We start from the raw sequence: 25,559 nt of genomic DNA, 5'->3' as shown, positions 1-25,559 counted from the left end.
GCGGCCACCGAGCGCCGGCACGCTGCGGTCCCTCCCTGCCCTCCCTTCCCAGCTCCTTCCTCTCTCCAAGATAAATCCTTCGGCTTTTTCCTCCTTCCAGGCAGCAGCGCTCAGCGGCTCCGCATGTTTTCAGCGGGTGAGCAGCAGCTCGGGTACCCACAGCCAGTGATGCCGGGGTGGCAGCAGCCTCATCCCGCGCCCACCCGAGGCAGCGGCGATGCTCAGGATGCCCCGGGAATGTCTCCAACATGCCCCAGGATGTCCCCAACATGCCCCACGATGTCCCCAACCACACCAGCAGTGATGCTCAGGGTGCCCCAGGGTGTCCCCAGCCACACTCAGCGTGTGCTTAAGGCACTGCCTTGTCCCCATCCCCAACCCCATCGTTGACCCAGCATTAAAAAGACACCCAAAATCAGGGCAGGTGAGGTGGTGCGCAGCACCCCCAGCCCCGCTATCAGCCCAGCAGCCCTCCTTGGAAGGCAAACCCAGGGGGAACAGCACAGCAGCTTAATTAGAGGGGAGAGAGGCAAGCGGCTGTAAGCCGGAGAGGAGCCTCGTTAGAGGTTACGCAACAATTTCTTAATCAACCGAGGCTGCTCCGCGCAGCGCGGCCGAGGCAGCCGCTCGGGGTTTGGCGGGCACCCGCTCTTGGCTGCGGCCGCCGGGGCTCCGGCTGCAGGGTGGGCGGGTGGGTGCCGGCAGCAGTTGCCAGCGCCCATCCGACGGCAAGCGGGGCGGTAATGCGAAGTGACAGTGTTTACTCTCCACTGCCCGCCAACATGCGCGCGACGGGACCCCACAGCCCGCCCGGCGCCCCTCCATCCACGGAGGATGCTGAGCCGAAAACCTCTCCATCAGTAAGGAGATGCCGGGGGAAAAGCGGGGCGCACGCCGTCCTGCTCAACTCCGGCACTGCACGAGCCATTCCCTCGTTGGGGAACCAGCCTCGGTAATTTTAGAAAAATGCCAGTTTGCTAAAGCACCCGCCACACCTCCAGCGCCAGCCTGCGAGCTCCGCATTCTCCCCAGCTTGTATTTGGGCAGGCGTGGGCCAGCCGGGAGGAGCCAGGAGCGCCCGGCGCTGCCAGCTCGCCCAGCCAGCTGCTCCCCCGGCTGTCCCGGCAGCTGGAGTCGTGGGAACACACCAGAAATCGCTAGAAAAGCATGAAAACATAAATCACGCTCCCCATCCGCGGCTCGGGATGGGGCTGGAGGCGAGGGGAAGCCGCCGTTTGCGCCGGTTTCTAAACTTGCTGGGTTGGCGCTGGGTTCACCGAGTCTCTCTGCCAGCTTGAAGGGAAACGACAGCCAACGACAAAAAACACCAAGACCGAAGGCACCTCTGAGAGCCACCCTTGACTCCCAGGGAGACTGTTGGAGCAGATTTAAACGGGTACTCGAGCCTTGACATCCCTCCGGCACCAGCAGCCTGCCTGTGCTGCCGCATACGGAGCGGTACAAGGGGACGCATCCTGCACCCGTCCCGCTGCCCTGGTGCCCAACTGCCTCGCAATCTGCAGCATCCTCATCCTCTTCCTGGTCACAGGGCACCGCTGGTCGTGAGGGAGGGGGAAAAGGAAGCTCCCACTGCCACTCCTGGACAGCAAACAGGCTCCTTTTTTTTTTTTTTTCCTACTTTTTTATAAACAAAATAAAATCCACGTATTTAACGGTGATGAGGTATTTCAAGCCACGCTCATTAGCACCTGCTGCGAGCATCTCCCAAAGCACTGCTCATTCATCCCGTCTGCCCACGCGCTCTCGGCAGCGACAGCGGGAGAGGTGTGGGTGGGGGGGGGGTCCCCAGGATCTATGTCACCCCGCAGGGAGCTGGCATGGGGACACTGGCACCGAGCTCGTGTCCCATGAGCTGCTCCGGCTGGGCAAGGTGAGATGCGATGGGAAGGACACCCGCTCCCTGCCCCGCCAGGCAGTGTAACCCCCTGCAGAGACCTGACACACTCATCTCCCCCACCGCCGCCCCACAGGGCAGGATCGGGCCCTGCGGGAGCTGCCAACGGCGTTTTTTTCCCCGTCCCCCTCCTCCAGCCCAGCTGCAGCGCGGGGCCGTGGGAGGTGGGAACAAGGCAGCGAAAGGTATCGAACGCGGCACCAAACCCCACCAGAAATAATCTCCCGCGCGCAGCCAGGTTTTGCCGCCTTTCCCCCACCTTCCTCCGGCAAACCTGGGAACGTCCTGGATTCCTAACCTGGAAACGCAGCGAGACGGTGGAAATAGCAGCAACTTTCTCCCTTTTTTCTGAAAAGACAGGGATGAAAAGCAGCAGCGTCGGGGCAAGCTGAAGCCTCACCCGGCTCCGCGGGCAGCACCGGCCACGGTGCAGGGACAGTGCGACCCCGGGCTGCACCAACCGTGGCCCCCCCACCCCTTCCCCACCCCAGGAAAATTTCATTTCATGATTAAGACACAGGATCGCCAAAAAGATCCTGCTTCGCGTCGCTTTTCCTGCGTGCCTGCAGGCAAATCATCTTATCTGCCATATGCATCAGCTCACCGTATAAAATTCATGGAATAATAACAACAGGAATATTTCTCTCCGGCCATGCTCTCTCATGTCTGTTGGGAACACAGACTCCCCGGGACGGCACCGCAGTGCCCGGCGCGGCTGCACCCATGGGCGCCACATCACACAAGCACGTGCCGCTGCTGGGGCCGGCTGTCCTCCGAAGATAGTCCAGGCAAAAAAATAAAGAAAAAAATAACGCAGCCAGCCCTCCCCACCTTCCCCCCGGGTATTTAACGCTAACGCGATAATCTCCTCTCCCCACGCACACACGCGTTTTCTTGGAAGAGCAATAAAGGAGAATAAAAATGTGAGTCTGGGAATGCTGGATGTTTGCTAAGGCACCGCCCCGGCGAGGCTCGCAGGGCCAAAAGGCGAGGGGAAGGATGCCCACAGCTCCGGCACATCCCGACAGGGACCTCGGCACTGTCAGACAAAGAAACCTACCCCAGTTTAATCCACTTTGGCCTGAAAAATTGGGCAGTGGAAATGGAGTGGGTAGGGACCATGGTTTGGGGTGGGGGGGAGGGGATAAGTGGAATTTTGGAAGGTTTCCTGCAAGGCTGGGTGCAGGAGGAGCTGCACCCACCCGGTGCCCTCACCAACCAACCCCCGGCTTCAGCCCATGGCATCCTTTAGGGCTGCAAACACCAAAACCTCTGCCAACACCCACACCTGCCCCCAGGAGGGCTCTGGGCAAAAGCATCCCGGGCGCTGCACGCACACGAAGCCTCGGCGGGGAGGTATTAGTTCAGTCACACAGACCTATTGATTCAGCAGCATTAATTGGTCGTCACTGTTCAAATACCGACCTCAATTAGAGACACTTTTCCTTTTTTTCCCCCCTCTTTCCCTCCTCCACCCCTGGTGGATCCTTACACCCTTGGCTCTGCTAGTTTAAATAGCAGAATACCTACACTGGCCTTGGGGAGACGCGGCGTTAACTGTACATTTGTATCTAATTTACAGTCAGGCTCTCCACAGCCTTAATGAGTGTGCCTCTAACGAAAAGGTGGCGAGGGGGGGGGGGCGGGAAGCAGAAAAAGGTACCTACTGCAGGGGCTGTTTGCTGCCAGGCTCGGAGACGCTTGGCCGTTAAAGGGGACTTGGAGATGGCACCGCCAGCTCTGAGCTCCCGGTTTGAACAAATCCCAGATTCGGATGATGCTCAGCTGGAGCGACGGCACAGCCTTTCCCTGGGAGTCATCCCATCCACGCCATGCGCATCCCTAAGGAAGAGCGCGGCTCCGTCCCGCGCAGCCCACCTGGCCTCCAGCCCCCCGCTAGCCGGGAACGCAGCAGCCCTTGAAGTTGCTCTAATTCTCATTATTTCCTTCCACTGATTTCCTACCCGTGGCATCCCAAGCCAAAGCCCAGGAGAGAAAACGGCCGGGATTTCAGATTTAATTAAACCTCGCTGAGCTGGCTGCAGCCCTCCTTCGAGGCCGGCGCTGATGCTGTTATCGCTGAGCCTCCCGCACACGGCGGGATGCGGTCCCTGAAGCACTCGCGGGGACAGACGGGCCCGTGCCAACACCAAGGAGACGGAGGGGGAAACTCCTGGCCAATGCTGGCACACGGGTCCTGGCTAAAGTCCATGGCTTGTGGCTAATTCCCATCCCAGAAGCACCACACACTTGTCAAGGTAAGCAGCCCAATATTTGAAGACTTTACCCCAATTCCCTAATTTTTTATTATTTTTTTTTTATTTTTTTTTTTACCAGCTCACTGATGGCTGAACAGAGCCCCGGGATCTTCAGCCCAGTGCCAAAACCACATTGGAAACTGAAGACTTCATTAGGTTGCAGAGGGAGAGGCAGGCTGTGCTCCCCTGGTGTCCAAAATAAACCCAAGGAAAGCTTTTCCCTGGTCTCCGATGCTAAAGGAGGGGAGCAGGGTGCTGTGGGCACCCATAGGGACCCCCCAGCTCCAGCAACAGCTCCATGCAGGAGTAACGATCTCCCCAGCAGAGGCAGGAGCACCCAGTAAAGCCACCCAAAATTCCAGGTTAATTCTCCACCTAGGGACAACCGGTGCTGGGGATGGATAGTGGGGAGGTGACTGTGACAAGGACCTCCCCACGCTGGGGTCTCCTCTTTGCTTGGGGTACAGCGAGCTGTCTACGCAAGGTTTCCAGGGTGCAAAGCCAGCGGGAAGCAGAGACACGCAAATAAGTCAGATGCTTTTAATCCTGATTTTAAATCAAGTATTTTGCACCCCCTCACCAGCCATCCCAACCAGTTCCAGCAGAATCTGGAAGAGAAGTAGAGGACACCTCAAAAGAGAACTAAACTCCCTCAGTTTGCACCCAAAACCGCTGGGCAGGTAGAGGAGGAGCAGAGAAAGCATGCCTTGTCCCTGGGGAGAGGCAGAGCGCCAGCAAACCCCAGGCTCGGTGTCTGGCCGGTCTCGGCACGCTGGCTAACCAGCCGGCACAGCATCACTTCTCACACCCAACCGTTTCCAGTCCTGCCTTAAAAGATGAGCTGGAAATCCCAGTCTCCAGCCACCGTCAGCCCCACTGGCCACAGCGGCTCAGGCTGATGGGGTTATACTGGTGCGTTACCTGGACACCAAATCGCCTTTTGCCATTTATTGCAGATATCCAATTATTTTTTTTCCCCCTGAACTCTAAACCATTAAGTGTCCAACGCAAGCAGCAGAGCGGAGACAGCAGAGCACTCTGGACCGATCGCATCGCAACTGCCTTTCACAGGGCGAGACGTGCAGTGGAATTTTGGGGCGAGGAGAGGGATTTCCCATCGGGATGGAGCCGGGAAGGAGGGAAAGCAGCTGCCAGTGCCCCGAGAGTCCCAGTGCCTCAATGGGCAGGCAAAAACAGGCACATCGCAACTGCAGAGGTGGCTCTTTCCTGCCAGTCCAAATGGCCAGAAGAGCTTTGGGACAGAGGTTTCCCATGGTTTTAAAGCCCATCCATCGCTGCACCAATTTCACACCTGACCAGGACAGACCCACGACCCAAACTGTCCACCAGGAACCACCACCGCAGCACCAGCCCCACTCTCGGCAGCGTTTATCTTCCCGCAACAGATAAGCCACAGGTAAAACCTCCCAAAAGCCTCGACCGTTTACGAAGTCCCCCAGTCCCACCCGATAAGCGCTTGAGCAAAATCAAAGCCGAAGCCCTCTGGAAAGCCGGCAGGACTTGGACACTGCTGAACATGTTACCGAACCGCACCTCCCAGCCCCCTGCACACCCAGCACCAGCCAGGAGGAGGAAAAGAAATAAGGGAGAAAAGGGTGGCCTGAAAGTTCACCAAAAAAAAAAAAAAAAAAAAAAATATTAGCTAGCTCAGTTCACAGCCTTTTAGGAAAAAAAAAAAAACCACAACAAAAAAAAAAACCCACACAAAACCCCAAAACCGTAAACCTTCCCAAAGCAATCCCATTCACTTGCAGGAGTGTTTACAGAAACCAGAGATACTCCTAAGCGTCTGTGCAATATGTTTTTAATGGTAGGTCTGCAACGGCGGGGGCGGGGGGAAAAAGGGCTGAAATGCATTTGCAAGAAACGCTTCAACAGCTCCAGATAAGTGAATTCCTAAAAATTTTCAGCCCGATAGTGGATAGGCTCAGGAAACGGCCGCATTTGCCCAAGCGATTCAGCGTGAATGCTGCGCCCAGCACCTGGGTGCAACTTGACGCCCACCACGTTTCACAAGAGCCGGGGCTGCTCTGAGCCCGCACGGCCCCACCGTGCCATGGCGTAACCCCGGCAGACCCCCCCGCACCCGACAGCTACAAATCCTAATTAACCCGTAACAGCTGGGGCTAGTTAACGAGGCACTGAGCAAGCCATGGCGGGGCTGCGCGGAGAGCCGGTGCACATCCCGCTGCCTCCTCCTTGCTGGATGCTGCCCATCGAGGAGCGACATTCCCAGCCTCTACACCTTATTTTAGCAGCTTGGAAACCCCCAGCCTGGGAGGCTGAGGACGAGGTGACCCCGGACACAGCGAGGAAAACCAGCCTGCGGGTGCCTGGAAACATCCTACTGTGAAACCACTTTGCCTGCGGCGAGGTAGTTTCCAGCCCTCCAGCCCCCAGCACCTCTTCTTTCTCTCCCCCTTCAGCAACCAAACAGCCCGTCGGACGATTAATTCAAATCATTTTTCCCCAAGACCTGGTGCCCTCGTGAGAAAAAGGGAAAAAAATAAATAAATAAAAATAAACAAACAGAAACCCGGGCAGCACGCACGGTCCCCGTCTTCATCAGCCTGGGAACATCCCGCTGGGCTGCACCCCTGGGTCACGTTCCAAGCCTGATTCCCGCAAAGCCCCCGGCATCCTGCAGCCCCTCCCAGGTGTGTCCCCCCCCCCCCCCCCACCCTACAGCAGTGGGTTCACCTCGGGATAAACCCCCCCACCCCACCCCCCCCAGAGCGGAGATCTAACACAGCGATGCTAAAAAACTACCCGGCCCGTTTCCATGGGTACGTGAGGCACATGTTGCTATGTGATGTTCGGCCCGTTACCATGGAGACGGCGGGGATGTCACCACGCAGGGCTTATTAGTTGCCATGGCTATTAAAAGGCGCTTGTCCTCTGGGGACCTCAAAAGACCAGGGCCACCAGCTTCCCCTGCGCCTCTCTCTGGGGTCCCACCAGCTCCGTGGGACGCTGGTGGGGACCTGGCCGTGACTGTCCCCAGGATCGGGCAGGTCCCTGAGACCACAGTGATGGGCATGTCCGAGCTGGGATAAAGAGAGAGCCCAGCCCCACGTTTTCCCCACAGAGGGCTACGTCACCCCCCAGGCCACCACGTGCCCCAGCCTGTGGGGCGACTTACTCATACCTGAGCAGAGCACCCCAGAAAGGGGGATTTATTGGTGGGGTTACAGTTGGCAGAGACCCTAACCCTCGGCACACGAGGTGGAGACGCCGAATGGCCCAGTCACCATCTGCCCTCTGAACCCCCTTACACCTCCCATCGGCACAGCAGGGAGGATACACCTTTGCCCCGCTTCGGGGATGACTGTATGGCCACAACCACGCGCCACCAGGCAGAAACACACGGACTCAGCCCTTACGGACCAGGCAGCGCCGCAAAACAAACATAAGAGCATCGTCCGCCCCAAGGTCCTGCGGACAGCAGTAACCTGGACTTCCACATGGGGAACTGAAGCTTAAAAAAAAAAAAATTAAAAAATCAGATCCTGTGGCTAGGGTTTCTGGAATTAGATGCCCTGCTTTGCTGGGGGGTGACAGATTTTTGGTTTACCCCCGCACGTGGTTTGTGCGGCTCCAGCCATGCCGGCAATGTGAGTGAGTCCGACCCTGAAGAAGGTGCAGAGCAGAGCAGGCTCCCGAGGAACCACCCGAGACCACGGAGGTGCTCGGTCACTCCCTAAGGACCAGCGCAGCATCTGACATCTCCACGGCCAGATTTTCAGCCCTTCCCTCCCTCCTCCTCCTCCTCCTGCCTTCCTCAGCCTGCTGCAAACAGCCACACGGCGCAGTACAGCCCCTGCCTGCTGGTTCCAAAGCCCGTTCCTCTGAGCGCGGAGACCTCCTCGCTCCCGTCTCCAGCCCCTGCAGACACCTGGGCTACCAGCCCCCAGGACCCCCAGCCTCATCCCACTCCCGGCATCTCCCAAGTGCGGCTTCACAGCCCGGCTCAGATGACAGCCCTGAACCTGCCGCTCCGTCTTCTCTCTAATTGCACTCCAGGAGGGGAAAGAGTGATGAAGAAAGTCGTAGCTTTTATTTCTTTTTATTTTTCCCTCCCTTTAGACAAGTCCAGGCCCCCACTGCAGAGCTCCTGTGCTGCCTGGCCAGGATCACATCTGAACCCATCTCTATCCGATCGCAAACCACTCCCCCAACAAGCTCAAAGTGGGTTTTTATGCCGCCATATATGCCCCTATGGAAAATACTTACATGCTTTATTAAATAAATTAAAGGTATTATTTTCTCATCATTTTGTTGGATTTTCTAGGAAGGATATAATTTTTCACTTAACTCCACTGGACAAAAAAAACCCCCACAACTGAAAACCTATAGAAAGGTATAGTACCCCGTAGTGGAAAATTAGATTCCTCCTACACAATACTATAGGATGATTTAAATATAACATATAGGAATATAACACATTATTAAATTGTATAGTATCTTTCTAGAAAGACCTACAGTATAGGAGTTTAAAAATTACTCCCCAAACCTATTATGTTTCAATCTAGCCCAGCTGGTTTCCTTTCTATTACAGGCTGCAAGACTTTTCCTGAAAGGTTAAGGTTTTAATTGCGCTTTGAAACGCTGCCGCAATCGCGCTCCGAGAACAGTTCCGAACTCGTCTGGATGTGACAAACCCAAGCGGGAAACTCCCAGCCTCGGGATGGGAGGGATGCAGAGAGGGATGCGATCCCAATCTCTCTCGCAGTCAAAAAATACCTTTCTTGGCAGAGGGGAGAGGTCCCAGCCGGGTCCCAGCCCTTGGCTTCATAGGCACAAAGCCACTCTGGATTTCAGTTTAACCGGTCCCACCCCTCTCCCAGCACGCGCTACCCCAAATATTAAGGGGGGGTTCAAACAGTTATCGGTGCCCCAGCATCGTGCACCCATCCTCTGCAAAAAAAAAAAAAAAAAAAAAAAAAAAAGGGGTAGGGATAAAAGTTGCCTTTTGTTGTTGCCATAGAGACTCTCCGAGCTCGGCACAGAAACCCCAAATCTTGTCAAAAATGAAAGAATTTAAGATTTTAATCAGCGAGAAACGCACGGGAGGCCAGGAGCATCACTGCACATCTTTGCCTTAACAGTCTCTGCCTTCAGATGCATTCGCCCCTTGTTTAATAGCACTCTAAGAGCCGGCCGGGAGCGGGGATGGAAAGAGAGAGGAACGACAGCAATGAAAACCCCATCCGCTTTCGAGTATTTTCTCTCCCCGCCAAAGCAGCCTCTTGCCGGTCAGGCTGATTTCTGGACCAACAACCCACCGGCCAAGCTGTTTGTGTTCCCGTTTCCTTCATCTGCTGCCAGAAAGAGAGAATAAAATTCAACAATACGAGCTAGGCAAAATATTTCCCGGAACCACTGCTATTTCTCCCATAAACTTCACCTCGCAGCCAGTGCGGCCAGCAGCGGGGGGAGGGAAAAAAAAAAAATAAAAAAAGAAAATCCCAACTTCTAGCACCACGAGATGTTTTTGTGACCGTCTCGAATTTGCTTTTTTTTCTGCCGCATCCTCCACATTTACTCCTGACCCGGCTTCCACCGTGACCACAAATCAAACACCATGGGATAAACTCACTGCTCCGGCATTTTCACTGCTTGGCAGAGCCCTGGCTCCGGCCGTGGCCCCCGGCTAAGACAAACACTGCATGCTCCAGTGGCCACTTTTCCGCTCTGCCAGCCCAGGCGGCACGCTGTGGCGTGCTGAGGTGGCCGGAGAAGCACATTTTACCACCATTTGAGACTTGCGGTGAGTTTGGGAGGGGACGGCATCCGCCGGCAGCTCGGGGATGGGGCAGCGGTTTCACCAAGGCAGCGAGATGCTGGGGATAACCAAAGCCGCAGCCTCGGAGAAAAGCCTCCGGTGCCAAGTGGTGTTGTGTTTCGTGCCTGAGGATACGAAGTTTGAGGAATACCAAAAACAAGGAACTTCAAAAAGGAGCGGTGTTGGCCCGGGGAATATTGTTGTATGAGCTCAGCCTCCTCGGAGCGATGGAAAAAATCACGCGCCGACCCTGGAGGGATGGTGGGAGGACTCGGGGTTGGGGGGGGGGGCACCAAGCTGAGACACGAGCCACCAGCATCCACCCATGGGGCCCCGAGGGGACACAGGGGACACACAGGCACCTGTGGCAGGACCCTGCAAGAGGGGGCGTTCCCACACACACCCCAGCACGGTGAACCCGGCTCCCCGGGCTGCTCCGCAACCCCAAACCAGGGGAAGGTCCCAGACGCAGGGGCTCAGGCAGGTGCCCCCACAAGCCTATGGCACGCTTCCGTAGAGGCGAGCCTGCTGTCGGCTTGCAGCCCGGGCAGGCTGAGGTGTCTCTCCAAAACTTGCCACCACCACCACCAAGTCCCCGTCCGCTTGGTGTCACAGCCAGCCCCTCGCCTTTACCTGTTCCTGCACTCCCAGATACCCACCAGGATGAAGGTTTATCTGCTTTCCACCCACCTCATCCCTCCCAGCGCTGGGGGATGCATCCACACCACCATCAGCTCCTCTGGAAGCCAAGAACGGAGCCAGGACCTGGGCTGGCAAGGAACGCGCTGGGGGAGAGAGGGTGCAGATGGGGAGTTACAGGCTAAAAGAGCCACTCCAGCACCAACTGATCTTCAGAAACAAGACGACTTTGGCTTGAAGGGCACTGGGAAAGGATATTTGTGACTCCTTTCCGTACCTCTACTCTTCTTCCATTGCAAAAGCAGGTCTCACCACCCACTGCCATGCTCCGGGCTGTGCTCAGCCCACGGCGGGTATGTGTACAGGTACGCACACACACACACACAGTGTGCAACCCTACAGCTGCCCTGGAGTCCCCTGGATGCTCCCAGGGCCGCTGCCACACTCAGGGCAAGGGCTCTGCTCAGGGACCCCCCCTTTTTGCTCCGGAGTAAAGCAGCCAGGCACCCATGGGTACAGCCAAGCACCTGCATGGCCTTGAGATACAGGGTTGAGACCAAGGGTATCACCTCCTGTCCCCAGATAAAGGCTGGGGACCACTCCAAATAGGATGCGCCAAACGCAGGGAAAAGGCTCCCGAGTGCCCCGGACCCCCCCAGCCCTCCCCATCCCCCCTGAGCAGCTCCCTCGCCTGCTTTCTCTCTTGCTGTGCCTGTGTGTGGGTGTATTTGGAAACGAGATCTTTCCAGCTGAACTGCAAAATGAAATGCAGAGATCACAACTCCTCGAATAGCTTCATCGCACGCGCGCGCACACACACACACACACACCCCCCGCAACCTCCATCCTGCCCCCGATGCAAAACCCAGGCAATAGTAAAAAAAAAAATTTTAAAAAAAAATCAGAAGTGGAAAAATCAAGGTATTCAGCAGATGAAAGGAGGGGATTTGGGGGAGGGGAGGAGGCACAACAAAGTGCTTTCGGTGCATCCTTTTGTCCCCCGATTCACCACCAGATTTGCAGCTTGACCGCCACTTGCCCAGCCCTCTGCGCTCCCGGAGCCGCGACAGCCCGGTTTCACGGGGCTACGAGAAAAGAGAAAACAAAACCCAGCAAAAAGCCAAGCCCAAAACCCAGCTGCGAGATACGAACATCCGCTGCTGGAGGAGCCAGAGCCCGTTTACTGAGACGAAGGAAGAAGCGTCTCCACCCTCGCTGTAGGTACCCCGCACTGGCCTCGGGCTCCTCCACTGTTTTCCAGCCTGGTAAAAAGACAGGATTCCCCTGTGCTGCTGCCACGAGCGGTTTATGAAGAAGAAGGGGCTTTGATTTACCCACAGCGGTGGAAGCTCCTCCCGTGGTGGCTGGAGGGGACGGGGAGAGCCCAGGGAAGGGACTGCAGGAGGGGACACGACGTGCTCCATCCTAAGGGATGGGCTGGCAGGGTAAAACAGAAGCATCCGACCAAATACCCTCCCCATAGCAATGCCTCACCCAGGCGAGGGGACACACCAGGGCCCGGAGCAATGGGCCAAGAGCAGGGGTGGCTCCGAGCACTGCTCTCCTGGCCCAGGGACTTCTCTAACGTGGGCTGTGCCGGAGAACGGGGTCAACACGCACCGCCGTAAGGAGAGTCAAGAAGGCAGTGAGATATCCCCTACGCAAAACGGAGCCCAAGAGGTGGGAAGGAAACGTCTGCCTTAGCTAGAGGAAGGACAGACTGCCATGGCTCAGCCGCCCAGGGATGTCCCAGCACCGGCTCCAGCCTCGCGAGGGGGCCACGACACCTCATCCTGCCCCACGCCTTCCCCAAACCATGAGTTTCGCAAGCTGCTGACCCCATGTGCCCCCACATACGTGTGGGTACAACAGGCCCAGGACACCAAGAAGCCCACCCACCCGGGCACGGGGCATGCTGAGCCACAAAAAGCCCTGTGCTAGCCCCACAGCGGCATTGCTGGGGTACCACGGCTTGCCATCGCATCCAGCCGGTCATCCAAACCGGAGCATCCGCACAGGGTTGATCTCATTTCTGAAAGGGAAGATCTCATTCCTCTCCCCATGCTCACAGATACCCAACCCCCTTGGCCAGGGCTATCTCAGCTGAGACCCCGTTATCTCACCAAGCCATCCCCAACCCCCAAACAACTGCCGCAGGGGGACAAAATCCCAGGCATAGGGGGGAAAAAGGGAGTGGACGAGAGCACGAGGCTGCAGCTGTGATACATCCCAACGCTGGAGCCGAGGAGCTTCACCCGCGCCTCTCCCCCGAGCGGAATCGGGCTCCGCGCCCTCCAGCGCCGAGCCGGCCTGAGGATTACAAACAATAAAGCGATTTATGCGAGGCAGAGGCCTTCAAGATTTATGCCGTACGCTCCCAGCAAAGTGCAAACACATTCCCCTCCGCACGTGGCCGGGTCCTTTGTCAGAGGAATTTGGATTTTTGACCTCAGAAGTCAGGATGAGTCTCTGAAGGAGCATCAGAGACAGACCTGCACTGTGACCCCGAGCAGATTATGGTCTCGGGGGTATATCCTGAGACATATTTATGGTCCTCCAAAGCAAGATAAGTCAATAACCACATACAGTAGCAGTTACAAGTCAGATATTAATTTAATTCCTCTCCTCCCTGTCTGCCCAAATAAGCATTAATTCAACGGAGCATCCAGGCCCCGTTATTTATCATTACTGGGGTTTCTGTTTTCTCCCGTTAAGGTAGAATCGCTACAGCCAGGCTATCTAGATACAATGGATCCCGAATTAAAGATACTCCGCATCCGACACAGGCAGGGAGACCACCATCCCGGACCCATGCTCCATGCTATTAGCAGCTAACGCCGCCGCGGAGGCTGGTTAAAGCGCAGCCCATCAAATGCACTTGAAAGCCTTATTCAACCCGCAGCAGAAGGAACGTTTTATTCCTACGGACCCCGGGGCTGAGCGGGAGCAGAGACATTCGCTCCCCCCCACCGGCAGGATCCGGCCCACGGGGCTGTGCCCCCCCCCGAAGGCAGTGCTCCCCGCCACCCCCCGGAGCCGGGTTTTTCCCTAGTCTCGTCTCAACCCAGAGCTAAAAATGAACCTTATTCATGATTAACATCTATATTTGCATAGCGTGGCTGGCAGCTTAACACCAAATAAATGTTTTGGCAGAGGGAGTCGCAGGCATGGGGGCGAGCCCTGCCCTCCAGAAGGGATCTTCAGCCTCGCCATGGGTTAACGAGCGCTTTCTAATTGAATTAACAAATCATTAACAAGTCCCATTCGCCATCTGGGCAGGGGAGGGCTCTGCCTTGGGCTGCTGGGGCCACCAGCATCTCGGGAGCACGCAGAGGCGAGGCAGTCAATAACGCTGTAGGAGGAGTGAGCGCTAAACCTGACCTGATTAAATTATGAATCACAGGAAATCCTGAAGGCATAAACCACCCCCCACCACCCCAGGGGGGGGGAGTTGGGCTGCCAAGGTGTGTGAATCCCCGTGAATCCCCTCGCCCAGCTCCACCAGCTGCAGGTTTGCCTTCAGCCCCGGGGTGAGGGAGCATCTCAAGGCCGGTTCGGGGGACGCACTGGGGAAAATCTCTTGGAAGAGACCCAAATTAGAGGTAAATATATAAGGATGCTTTGCATCAGGAACCCGGTAAGTGTGGGGCTAGCGTATGGATTACAGTAAATAAATCCCCTTTTCATTATAAGCTTGTCTGTGCCAAGCTCCCACCAGCTCTCGCCCATCACCTGCTTTAGCATTTCGTTCCCATTTTCAGCCCCCTCCTGCCCTCACCCCAGGGTTTTGCATCCCGACAGAGGGAGAGAGAAAGCAGGGAGGTCACAAGCAATGAAAAAAAAAAAAACAAAAAACCCAAATCCAAACAACAGCCAGTCCCTTCCGCCTAGGAAACACGTTAAAAATCCCGACCAAAACCACGTTTCAGGCACCGGAGCCAAACCGATAGATAATTTCCATCCACTTGTGACTAACCGGTGAACTTCTGAGGGTTGAGTCACGGGCACGTCCCGGTCCCACACACGTGGGACCTGCCGGGCCGTGCCGCACCTCGGGCGCGCGGTGCCGCTCCTGGCACCCCGGCAGCCCCTTTCCCGGCAGGCGGTAACCAAGCGCCATGGCAGAGCATGGCGGAGATCGAGCCCGAAAAGTTTTCCCTCAGCCAATGTTCAGGCTGAAATATGCGCTTTTTCCATCTGCTCGAAGCCTCTTTGCTGGGGCTTTGGTAGGAAGCAGATGTGAGAGCATCCCAAAGCACGATCGGTCGTTACTCACTCCGTTATATAAAACCATGAGAATTTCCTTTTTTTTTTTTTCCCCCTCCTCGTTTCTTAGCCAGATTCCTGGGTGAGAGGCCAAGGCTGGCGAAAGCCAAAGCCAAACAAACCCAGGTTGGGGGAAACCTCCTCGTGCATCACCAACCAAAGGGAATATTTCACATCTAGGTCGCTCAGCCGAGAGCCAAGGCGCCGGGGAAGGGAAAGCCACGATCTGGCCTCGTAACAAACCCAGAAACACTTAGGCCTCCTAATTAACGAGGAAATTCAACCCCCTCCAAACCACAGCAAAGCTTCAAAGCCCTCCCAACCTGACTCCGGATGCTCCTTCCCCGGTTCCCCGCAGACGGCCCCGCGCCCCCGGACCCTCCTCCCCATCGGCAGCGGCCAGCAAAGCCGCCGGGGGCAAAGGCTCCCCGGTGCTCCTCTTCCAAGGAAAACTGATTTCACGATCCAAATGAAAAAAAAAAAGAAAAAGAAAAAAAAAAGAGCCATCAGGGGAGGTTCATTTTGGCCAAAGGTTTTGCTCCCTTCCAGCAAAACAGTAGAAAAAATAAAAAGGAGAGCCGAGACCTGGGCAGGGAACTTGGGGCAATGAAAAACTTGGTCTTTTCTGCACGGTGGAGGGGGAAAAAAAAAAAAAAAGTGAAACAGTTTAAAGTAAAAATGGGAAAGAAGCATTTTTCAGCACGCCAAAACATCTGCAGGGGGTGTGGGGGGAGAAGAAAGCAGAAAGTTTTCTATGCATCATAAAATCCTGGGCATTTCCAGACCGGCTCCAACACCCGGCGCTACTGAACGGGGGAGAGAGCACGAAAACCGACCGAGTCAAGAGCAGTGAGTCTGCCCGGATTGGCTGGGAGACCCAGATCGGCCGGGAGACCCATTGACCCCATGGATGAGCGGTGGCTGGGGTGGTCCGGCCGCATCCCGAATTCCCGCCTGCCCGGCTGAGCCCCCTGGTGCTGGGCTCGAGGGGGTGGGAAGAGGCTGGTCCCCTCCCAGCCTCGGCTCCTGGCCCCAAATGAAAAGCAGGTCTCTGGAGACGGCCCCCGCCTGGGAGTCCTTGTTCCGGATTTCCTACAAGGAGCCGAAGCAGAGGTGTCCCCGAGGAGAGCGGGGTCCCCGGGCAGGACGGGGCCACCCCTCCCGGCTGGGGCTCCCCGCGCCGGGATGACATAAGCATGAACTGCATGAGGCCGAGCCTTTTGTCTGCGCGCCGGGAGAGAGGGAGGGAAAGCAAGAAAGGAAGAAAGAAAGAAAACTTCTGGAAGTCATTACGGTTCCTCTGCTCCAGTCTCCTTTTTGGCAGACAGCTTCCCTCTCCCCTTCCCCCCCCCCTTCCCCCCCCCCCCCAACCAGCCTGCTTCAAAATGCCAGCCTATGATTTTTAAATGAGAAAAAGCTGCGTGCTGTACTCCAGCGCTTGGATAAACTCCTACACAAACTTCCAGATGTGACACAACAGCCTGGAAGAGGGAATTCACAGAAGAATCTCCTTAAAAAACACACACGAGAGGAGGGAGCAAAGGAAGCGCCCGGCTGCCGGCGGGGCCGGGCGATGGATGGGTCCAGAGATCCCCGGTGAGATGCGGTGCATTACCTAGATTAGGATCGACCGGCTCCTGGCTCTGCTGGGATGGATGCCCAGCTCCGGGAGGTGAACACCACCCACCGCTCTCATGGAGCTCGCTCCCAAAGGGTTTGCAGTTATTTTTCCCCTGGGAGGAGGGAAATAACCACCCCACCTTCCTCCTGCCCTTGCTAAAAGGCGATGGGTCCTGCTTCTCGCCAGGATCCTCGCACGGGAGCCGGCGTGAACCCGGGGATGTGCCAGCACCTGCCCTGGGGAGCAGCAGGATGCTCCGTCCTGGCCGGGACGGGATCCGAGGGGCGGCAGGAGCCCCCCACAGCCTGGCAAGTCGTGTTTCTCATCTCCCCGCAAGGAGCTGGGGAAGAGGCACGGAGCCAGCCAAGGCTCGGCCGCAGCAGGAGCATTTCCTGCTGCCCAGGGAGGGACGGGAAGTGCCAGACGGTGAACCAGGTCATGGGAGAGAAACAAGTCCAGGTGCCCTGGGACAGATCAGATGCAGGTGAAGCAAACGGATTCTGACTCCTTTGCCAGGTTTTTAAATCAAAACAAGACCCCTTTCAGGTCCAACCTCCCAAAACGAAGCACTTTCCTTTGTTAAACTCCAAAGTGACGCCAAACAGATGCACTGAATTCTAAAGGACACTACGTGTGCTCTCCCCTCAGTACACACCCTTTTGATAAGAAAAAAGTTATATTTGTAACCCTGTGCTACAGCTGAACCCTTCAAGCAGCAGCGCATGCAGCGCCTGGCTCTCCCCACGAGCTGGCACAGCCAAGGAGGGGGCACGGACCCCGAGCCCCCACCGAGGTGCCAGGGGCTTCGCTCGCCCCGTGGCCGCACTGCTGCCATCCCCCCGGGAGGGAGCCCTTCGGGAGGCACCCCCGGGGCTTGAGGAGCCCAAACCGCAGCACAGCTCAGGGGGTTCAGTCCTCGTCCCCACCACGCAGGAGGCTCCTTGCTCCGGTGCAGCCAGATACTCCGTGCCCCTCCAGGAGAGCCGGATCCGGCCAAGCCGATGCGGAGTGGTGCCGATGTGGAGCGGTGCTGGCACACAGACCCACAGGACTTGGGGCGAGCTCAGCGGGTGAGGGCTGACCTTCCGCCATGTGCCGAGCCCCGGCACGGCAGCTCCAGCCATCCCACCAGCCAGCCCAGCGCAGACCTCAGCTATGTCTTGGCATGAAGCCCCGAGGGCTCCAGTCCGGCTCCTGGAGGCCACCGGCCATCTGCAGCTCCACTGACTTCCAGGGGGAGCTGGGGGCACCCAGCAGCTCCCCGGGATGGAGCCTTTGATCATCCACTTCCTGCTAACGGCAAGCGAGCGGAGCTGTGCGAGGTGGCTGCTGGAAGAGCCCTCTGGGTTTTATGGCCGACCGAAGGCAGGGCCGGTTGCCGTGACCGTATCGAGATGTGTTTCTTTCCAAAAGCCATTTTCAAAACCCAAATCCCAGGGACCCTGCACCAGAGCGGCCAGGCAAGACAGGAGCGCTCCCTCCCAGTGCTGCCCAAACCTCCCCTCCCCAGCGCGGGCATTCCCAGAGCTGCCCTTTACCCTCCGAACCAGGAGGAAAAGATGGATTTCAACCAATTTGGGGGCATCTCCCCAGAATGGCACCTTTCAGCTGCTTTTTTCATCCCCTCCGTCGCCGGTGCGCTGCTCACCAGGCAGCTCCGCAGACAGCGTGCGGGGGAAGAGGCAGATTTCAGTACTACAATAGAGATCACAGGCCCTTTCAGTTACACTGCTATTTTCCTATTCAGAGCTCTTAACACCAAGCAGTAGCATCCTCCCCACTTTCTCCATCCCCGCTCTTCAATCACTCCACGACTCTCAAGAAATAGCCCCGTTTCTTGTCTCTGATCAGAGGAGCGGCCTGGCGCGGACCCTGCTACAGCCTTTCATCCTCCCAGCCTTCACCGTGCTTTTATTTTATAAGTGAAAGTCAAGTAACCAGCTTGCCGCCTCTTTTCTCCCCCCCAGAGACGGACGCTTCTCCCTGCTCGGCCTCGCCAGCACGCACACCAGGACACCCCGCCTGTCACCGCAGCCCTTCCCAGCCCGGCAATCCAGCGCCGTCACCATTAAACATGTCCCACCCACGTCCCTGCTCCTTCCCTGTTGACCCAGGCGATCCTCACCCGGGGCAGAGCCTTTCGTCCCAGAGCCACTGTGAAAGCGCGGGTGGGAAACCAGCCTCATCCCCCGGGGGTCCTCCCAGCACCCAGACAGGTTTTTGCTCAAAGATCACGGCGGAGCAGAGAGGGAGAACAGCTTGGCCAGGCTGATACAGTTTTAGGGTTAAACCCCCACAATTTGAGGCTCTGGAGTGTTTTCTGGATCAGGACAAACTTCACGATCCCTTTCTAGCCCTCAGGGAGAGGAGGAGCAGGAGAGCAGCACAGGTCTCCCCATCTCTGCTCCAGACAGCAAGGGACAAACCCCCCTGGCCCAGGCAGAGGATGCTCTGAATGGAAACACTATAAAAGCCCAACAAATCATCTCCACAGGATTTTGCATCCTTGCTGGACACTCGGCACATCAACCATCTCCCTCCTCCTAACCCTGCATCCCAGTGACACGGGCTCCTTGGAGAAGGCTGGAGAGCAGCATCCCAGGAGCTCCCGCTGCATCCCGGCGGCAGGAGCTGCCCTTGGCGGGTGCAGGAACAGCTCCAGCGTCTCCTCCCGACAGCCCCTCGACAGCAAAGTTTATCAGCCAGGTTAGCGCACCGCAAACCCACTTTGCCGAGCCCGCAAGCCGTGCATCTCCACGGGCACGGCTCAAACGGGAGCTCTCCCATCCCATTTCTGCACAGGCAGCCAGCCTCACCCATGGAAAGGTAAAAAAAAAAAAAAAAAAAAAAAAAAAATCACCCATGAGACTGGCAGAAGCCAACAAAAGCCCCAAATCCCCCAGGGCTGGGGCAGGATTCTCCAGCCAAGTGCTGGCACCCCTCTCCAGGGCAGCTGGTGGCAACAAAGACTTTCCAGCGATGTGATTATACATTTTCAGCACCCAGACACGATTCCTAGAAGACTACAGCCCGAGAAGAGCCACTTTTCTGTCCCACCACGCCAAAGGGGAAAAAACAAAAGTAATAAATACAAACAAGCAACAGCACTCAGGCTGCAGAGAGCCAAAGGGACGAGGAAGATGCTGCTCTGCTTAATGGCCCGGCGAGCGACGGGACACAGCATGGGTCCAGCCACTGCCTTCCTCTCATCCGCCGGCTGAACCGCCTTTTTGGTGTTGTTTTTAAAGAAACTCCCCCAATTCTGGGTCAGCGACCCTGAAAACAAACAGCCGCACGCTGACGCATGACTCCGAGACCCGCAGCATCGTCCCCCGTTGCCCCCAGCAAGCGCCTTTCCCTGCCCGTGATGAGGGGAAAAAAAAAAAAAAATCAGCAACAAGGAAAATCCCAGCTTGCGGGGCTGCACCTAACACCCGTCCCCTGCTCGCAGGTGCCCACAATACCACTGATTTTCCAAGGACAAAAGTTAATCTGCTTGTATTTGCAGCCACAAAGGAGAAAATCGATCTCAAGCCATTATTGGGGTGGGGGATTTTCCTGACAACAACTAAAACCATGCAGGTGTTAACACCTGCTTCAAAACAGCATCATTAGGAAGGAAAGGGGAAAAAAAAAAAAAAGAGAGACTTGAAAATATATTTAAATCAGCAATCATAAATAACGTTAGTTACAGTAGGCAAGAAGAACACACTGACTTGCAGGCTGTCATTTATATTTCTTCCCAAAACAGAAGGCTTCACAAAGTTGCAAGATTTCCTAAGATGCTTAAATAAACGCCACTTTGAATTGCTTAGCTGGTGTGAAAGATTTGGGGGGGGAAACTGCTGGGAGTAGTCATGACTGGGAAGAGAAACCTTGTTTTTCCCCTCCTGGGGGACATTTTAGGGAAGAAGGCAGCCGGTTTATCAGCTAAATTATTGCTGAAGCTCAAGTAAAACAATATTCACAACTCTGGCAGACCCTCGCCGTTCTTCCCGGGCACGCTGACCTCAGCTGAGATGCAATTCCTAACAGTTCCCGCACACCGGGAGCGGAGGAGGACTCGCGGAGGATATTCTGGCACTCTATACCATGTAACATGTCCTCCCCGCTACCGCACAGCCTCTCCCGCTCCAGATGTGGGTTTGCTGCCCATACGTCCTCGCCTGCCTTTTGCACAGGCAGAGCGGCGCGGAGCCGGCAACTTCCCATTCCGCCGGGCAGCGGCTGCCTCTCCCACACCAGCCCCTGCTGGAAGCCACATCGCTTCGCTTTATTTCATTTCGGGTTTTTTGTTTCTGCAAATAATAAATGGAACCGGAGTTCAGGGATGGTAAAACACTTGCAATGCTACAAACCGTGTGCTGGTTGCAACTCAACTCCAAGGGAGGCTTTGAAGACACTAAAACCGTGGCAAGAAACAATTTTTCTATTGTCTTTTCTATTTCTTTTATTCCTCCCCCCCCCCCCTTCTTTTGAAAGCTTAAACTTGACTCAAGCGGCTTGGACACAGAGCCTGTGCCGGAGCAGACAGGGAGTCTGGAAGGAGACCAGACGCCTTTGCGGGGTCACGGCTCACCCCAGGACCTGGCGAGCAGCAGCCCTTGGGCCAATGCCCGCCCCGGGGACCGTGATCCCTGCCTTGCCTGCACCATCCCCAAGGGGACTGCAGAGAGCGGGCCCTTCGGCCGGCCTCACACACCGTGAATTATTTAGGGACCCTGGAACCAGGCAGCAAATCAACACAATTCCCCCCAGCACCACTGCCTCCCCGCAGATTGCGCCCCCCTTAAAACTCTCTGGGAAGGGACCGGGGAGGCTAAAATGGGCAAAAAACGGGATCAGGGAGGAAGAACAGTTCCGCAAGGGGGGCAGAGTGGGGTTAGGGTCCCTCGGTGTGCCGGGCGGAGCAGGGACACCGGCCGATCCCCGGGGGAGGAAAGGCCGTGGAGCAGCGTGTCAGAGCCCGCGGGAGCCGGGGCATCGCGGCAGGGCAGCCCCGGCCCCGCACCCCGGGGGGGAGCACCGAGCCCCCCGCAACAGCCCGCAAAACTTCCCGGCCGAGCACCACTCGAGTGCCCCCCACCACCACCACCCTGGGGACAGAAGGTGACGGGTCCTCCCAACCCCCGGCTCTGTCCCCATCACCCGGCGGGCTCCAGCCGGGAGGCGCCCCCCGCCCTGCCCGCCGCTCCGGGGGTGGGAGGGGGGGGGGCCCGCGGGGCTTACCTCGCCGCCGGCACCTGCAAAGGATACGGGTTACAGACCAGCCGGAGGCACCAGCTCCGCGGCCGGCTCTCCTGGCTCAGGTAGAAGAAGACGACGGGAGCCAGCGCCGGGTAGGGCAGCGCCTCCGCCTCCGAGTCACCGCTGCCCGCCTCCCTGTCCCCCGGCCCCGGGCGGCCCCCGGCCCCGGACAGGTCATTAAGGCGGATGAAAGTCTTTGCTCTGCCCGGTTCCGGCTCCTCCTCGGCCGCTCGCGGTCCATCCTCTTCCATCCTCCGGCCGGCGGCCCCGGGGGGAGCCGGGGCGACGCGGGGCGAGCCGGGGGGCGCCTAGAGGGGCGCGGCCATGGCGGGGCCGGGGGGCTGGGGGCTGCGGCGGGGCGGCTTCAGCGCCGGGGTGGCATGGCCGGGCGAGCCGCTGCCTCGCCCCCCACCGGGGCCAGGGCCGGGCCGCCCCCCTCGCCCTGCCCTGCCGTCTGCGGGCTCCGTAGCTCCTCCTCGCCGTTGCCTCCGGGGGCCCGAGCCGGGCGAGCCGCGGGCAGGGAGGAGGCGGCGGGGCGGCCCCCGCTGCCGGTGCTGGCCCCCCACCCGCGGGGGCGGGCCGCCCTACCACCTCTGCCTGCCCCCTCCGCACCCCAACATCTGCCCGGGGCGGGGAGGGGCGGGGGGGGGGGGGTGCTGCCCGGGGACGGGCGGCGGAGGATGCTCCCGCGGGCGGTCGCGCCGAGCCGAGCGCTCCGCACAGCTGGATCCCTCACTCCAACTTCAAGTCCCGGCTCCTCCTCCCCTGGCCGCCAATGGGGGCTCGCCCCCGGCCCCTCCGCGCCTCCCCATTGGCTGCGGCGGGTGTCCGTCCCGGCAGCACAGCTGGACGGCCAGCGCGGTGCCCCGGCGGGGCTGGACGGGGCGCACCCTCCCGGCGCTGCCCGGCTGGAGGTCGGGCCCGGTCACCCCCCCGCCCTGGGGGGGGTTGGTGATGGAGGGCGGGGGGACCTGCAGCGCCGAGCGATGGTGGCGGGGGTGGGGTAGAGGGGGGGGAGCGCTGCGTTAGACGGAGGCAGACCCCAGTGGGACCCACTGCAGCACCGGGAGAGGGGGAAGCCGGCGAGCGGCAATGGGGGGAGCTGGGGCGGGGGGAGGAGGTGATGGGGCGGGGGGAGGCCGCCCCGGCTCGGCCCCTCCTGAGGGAGGGCAGGAGCCCCAGGCGAGGCTCACCGGGGCCAAGGTGGCGATGGCAGCAGGAGCCGGTACCGGGAGCGAGGCGCACGCCAACAGCAGCCCCCGGTAGCCCGGCGTTCGGCGCCCTCCCGAGCGCCGCGGCTCCGCTCCTCGCTGCTGCGCCGAGATCCTCGCCCTGCCGCAGGGCCCCCGGCGGCCTCCCCCCGCCACGTCCCCCACCCGTTTGCGAGCGGAGACGGTGCTGCTGGGCTCGGCGCATGTGGGTCACTGCAGGGTGCCCCCCGCCCCCGGCTCCCCGCGAGGGGCCACCCCGTCCGGAGCAGGTCGCCTCCGGGCTGGGCGGGGGCACGATTGCGGCCAGCAGCTCCCAGGGGAGCCGGGCCCCGAGCGAGGGCGGAGGGGGAAGAGGGGACTCGCCACCCCCCCAAGAATAGCGAGTGCCCCCGGTCCCCCCTGCTCGGAGGACGCGGCCGGAGCTCCCTCTGCCGGTGCGACTCCCGGCCGCGACGGGAACCGGCCCCGACGGCGGGGACGGCGCCGCAAACGGCTCACGGGGCTGGGGCGGGGGGGACGGGACACGACACGGCACACGGAGTCGAGCCACAGCGCAAGCCAGAGACCTCCTTTCAGCAGGAACAGAGTAAAGGATTTTCCGCAGGCAGCACTCGTAACATCCCCACAGGCTGAGCCAAGGCCTGTTTCATAACGCTTAAGATTCCTTGCCACTTTAGAAATAGCTTTCTCACCTTTCCCTGGTAGCCCCCCCCATCATATACATATAAAAAAACAAAAGCATCCCCTTCCCAAGAGCTGCAGCTAGCCCAAAACCACCTGCAAGAGCAATAGGAAGATGCTCTTGTCTGACCCAAAATGCCTTCTCTGGGCTGAATCCTGCTGGCCTGGGAGCACACTCGATCTTGGATTCACAGCCTGTGCTGTCCAGCCCGAGACAAATCACACGGCTGTTGGCAAAACCTCAAGGCCAACCGGGCTCTGCTGCAGAACCGCGAGAGATGGTGTCTGGGCAGAGGAGGAGATGCAAGCCCCACAGCATGACCAGGAGACCCTCCTGCAGTCCAGGGGGACACGAGCATGACAGCACGTGAAGGGTGTGACACCAGGCGAGCGGAGAGCCTGCAACACAGGTGCTAAGGATGGGGACTCCCATTTCTTTTCAACATTTCTGAGCAATTCCCTGCTCTGGATGCAACGCCCGTGGCGAGGGCAAAGCTCAGCTTGTCTTTGGCCTCTCTCCACCTGTACCAAAGCAAACAGACATGCCAACACTCTGGGAGCCCCCTCACTTCCCCCAAGGCTCCTTTGGTGGGGGAGACCCCAGCCTTTGCCCCCCCAGGGCAGAGCACAGCCCAGGAGCCCAACAGCCCAGCTGTTGAACAAATGCGATTCACAGGAAGGTCCACAAACACATTTGCATGTGCAAGGTGCAGTCTTAGATCAAGCAATTTCCTCGCTACATATGTACAGCCTGGCCACAGCTGCTTTTGATCCGATTCTCTTTGTATCCTGATAATGTACAGAGAGCCTTTGTGTGTCGGTCTGTTTATTTAAATGGATTTGGAGCAAACATTTTTTTTTAAAAGCCGAAGCTTTGAGCCTCTAAGTGGGTTACCAGATTATATGCTGTCTCCATTTTAATTACATTTGGCTCATTTTGTTTATTGCGTACATTTTCAGGAATTATGCTCGTCGCGAGAATTGAAAACGTTTTGCTTTAGAAGATACCTGCCCTATAAAGGGATCCAACATCACACAGGAGAGACGACGCGAACCTTTCCATCTCAAAGAGCACTCCCCCTCCAACTAGGGCAGGAAAAGAAGAAAGGCTCGACACAGCCACATATCCTCTGAGTTTAAAAGGAAGCATCCGAACGGCAGGAGAATCAAGCCAGCACCAGCCTAGCAGGATTTTGGCATCCGTGTACTACAGCAAACACAGATAAGGACGCTCTTGCCAGGGAAGAGCGATCTTAGTTGTGGATCTCAGAGGGATGAGAGCACGGAGCCTGTCACAGCCCGGCTGGGACATTTGCCATCTCCCATCTCAGCTGGCGGCACAGGAGAGGGAGCACCCAGAGCTTTGCTGTCTCACCTCCGGTGGGCAGAGGAGTTAAACCAGGAGCCCCCTCGGTGCTGCCCCAGCCCAGGCATCTCCCCAGGGAACCCTTCCCACCCACCCAGGGTAGACCGGGAATTTGTCTTCCTCAAACGCATCGAGGGCGAGGGTTCAGCTTTGAGATGGAAGTGGAGCGATGGGTCGAAGAGAGAGAGCACAGCTCCAGCCTTGGTGAGAGGGATGGAAAGCAGCAGAAAGCGACCCTGGAGACCAGAGCTGCACATTTAGGGATTGGGGATGTAAATGAGAAGAAATTTTGATACAGCATAAGAAACTAATGAGGTCACATTCACCTCACACGCACAGCCCTGGCCTCCTAATTATACCAAAGATAGCACAGGAGAGGGATGGGGGTGAGCCAGGGATAGCTCGGGTGATGGCAGGAATTTTAGGGCTGTGGCGTTTTTGGAGGGGACAGGGGGAAAGGGGGCTCTGCAACATCAGTAAACCTCCAGCAATGCATGCGATGCACCCAAATTACCCAGCAGACCCCCATCAGGGACAGGAGCTGTGCCA

At 57.9% G+C, this 25,559-nt stretch overlaps 1 protein-coding gene across 3 annotated transcripts in view; it reads right to left on the bottom strand.

The window, feature by feature from the left end:
• CACNA1G (calcium voltage-gated channel subunit alpha1 G) overlaps nucleotides 1-22,003 on the bottom strand; it is a 153,967-nt gene extending 131,964 nt beyond the window's left edge. For all 3 annotated transcript variants that reach the window (XM_054221875.1, XM_054221876.1, XM_054221877.1), the window contains exon 1: nucleotides 21,762-22,003. In XM_054221875.1, coding sequence (XP_054077850.1) covers nucleotides 21,762-22,003 — 242 coding nt within the window. The remainder of the gene's footprint in view (nucleotides 1-21,761) is intronic.
• Nucleotides 22,004-25,559: the final 3,556 nt, after the last annotated feature.

Source organism: Rissa tridactyla, chromosome 15, assembly GCF_028500815.1.
Source record: "Rissa tridactyla isolate bRisTri1 chromosome 15, bRisTri1.patW.cur.20221130, whole genome shotgun sequence".
In the NCBI taxonomy this organism is placed as follows: Eukaryota; Metazoa; Chordata; class Aves; order Charadriiformes; family Laridae; genus Rissa; species Rissa tridactyla.
This window is presented reverse-complemented; position numbering and strand designations above follow the sequence as displayed.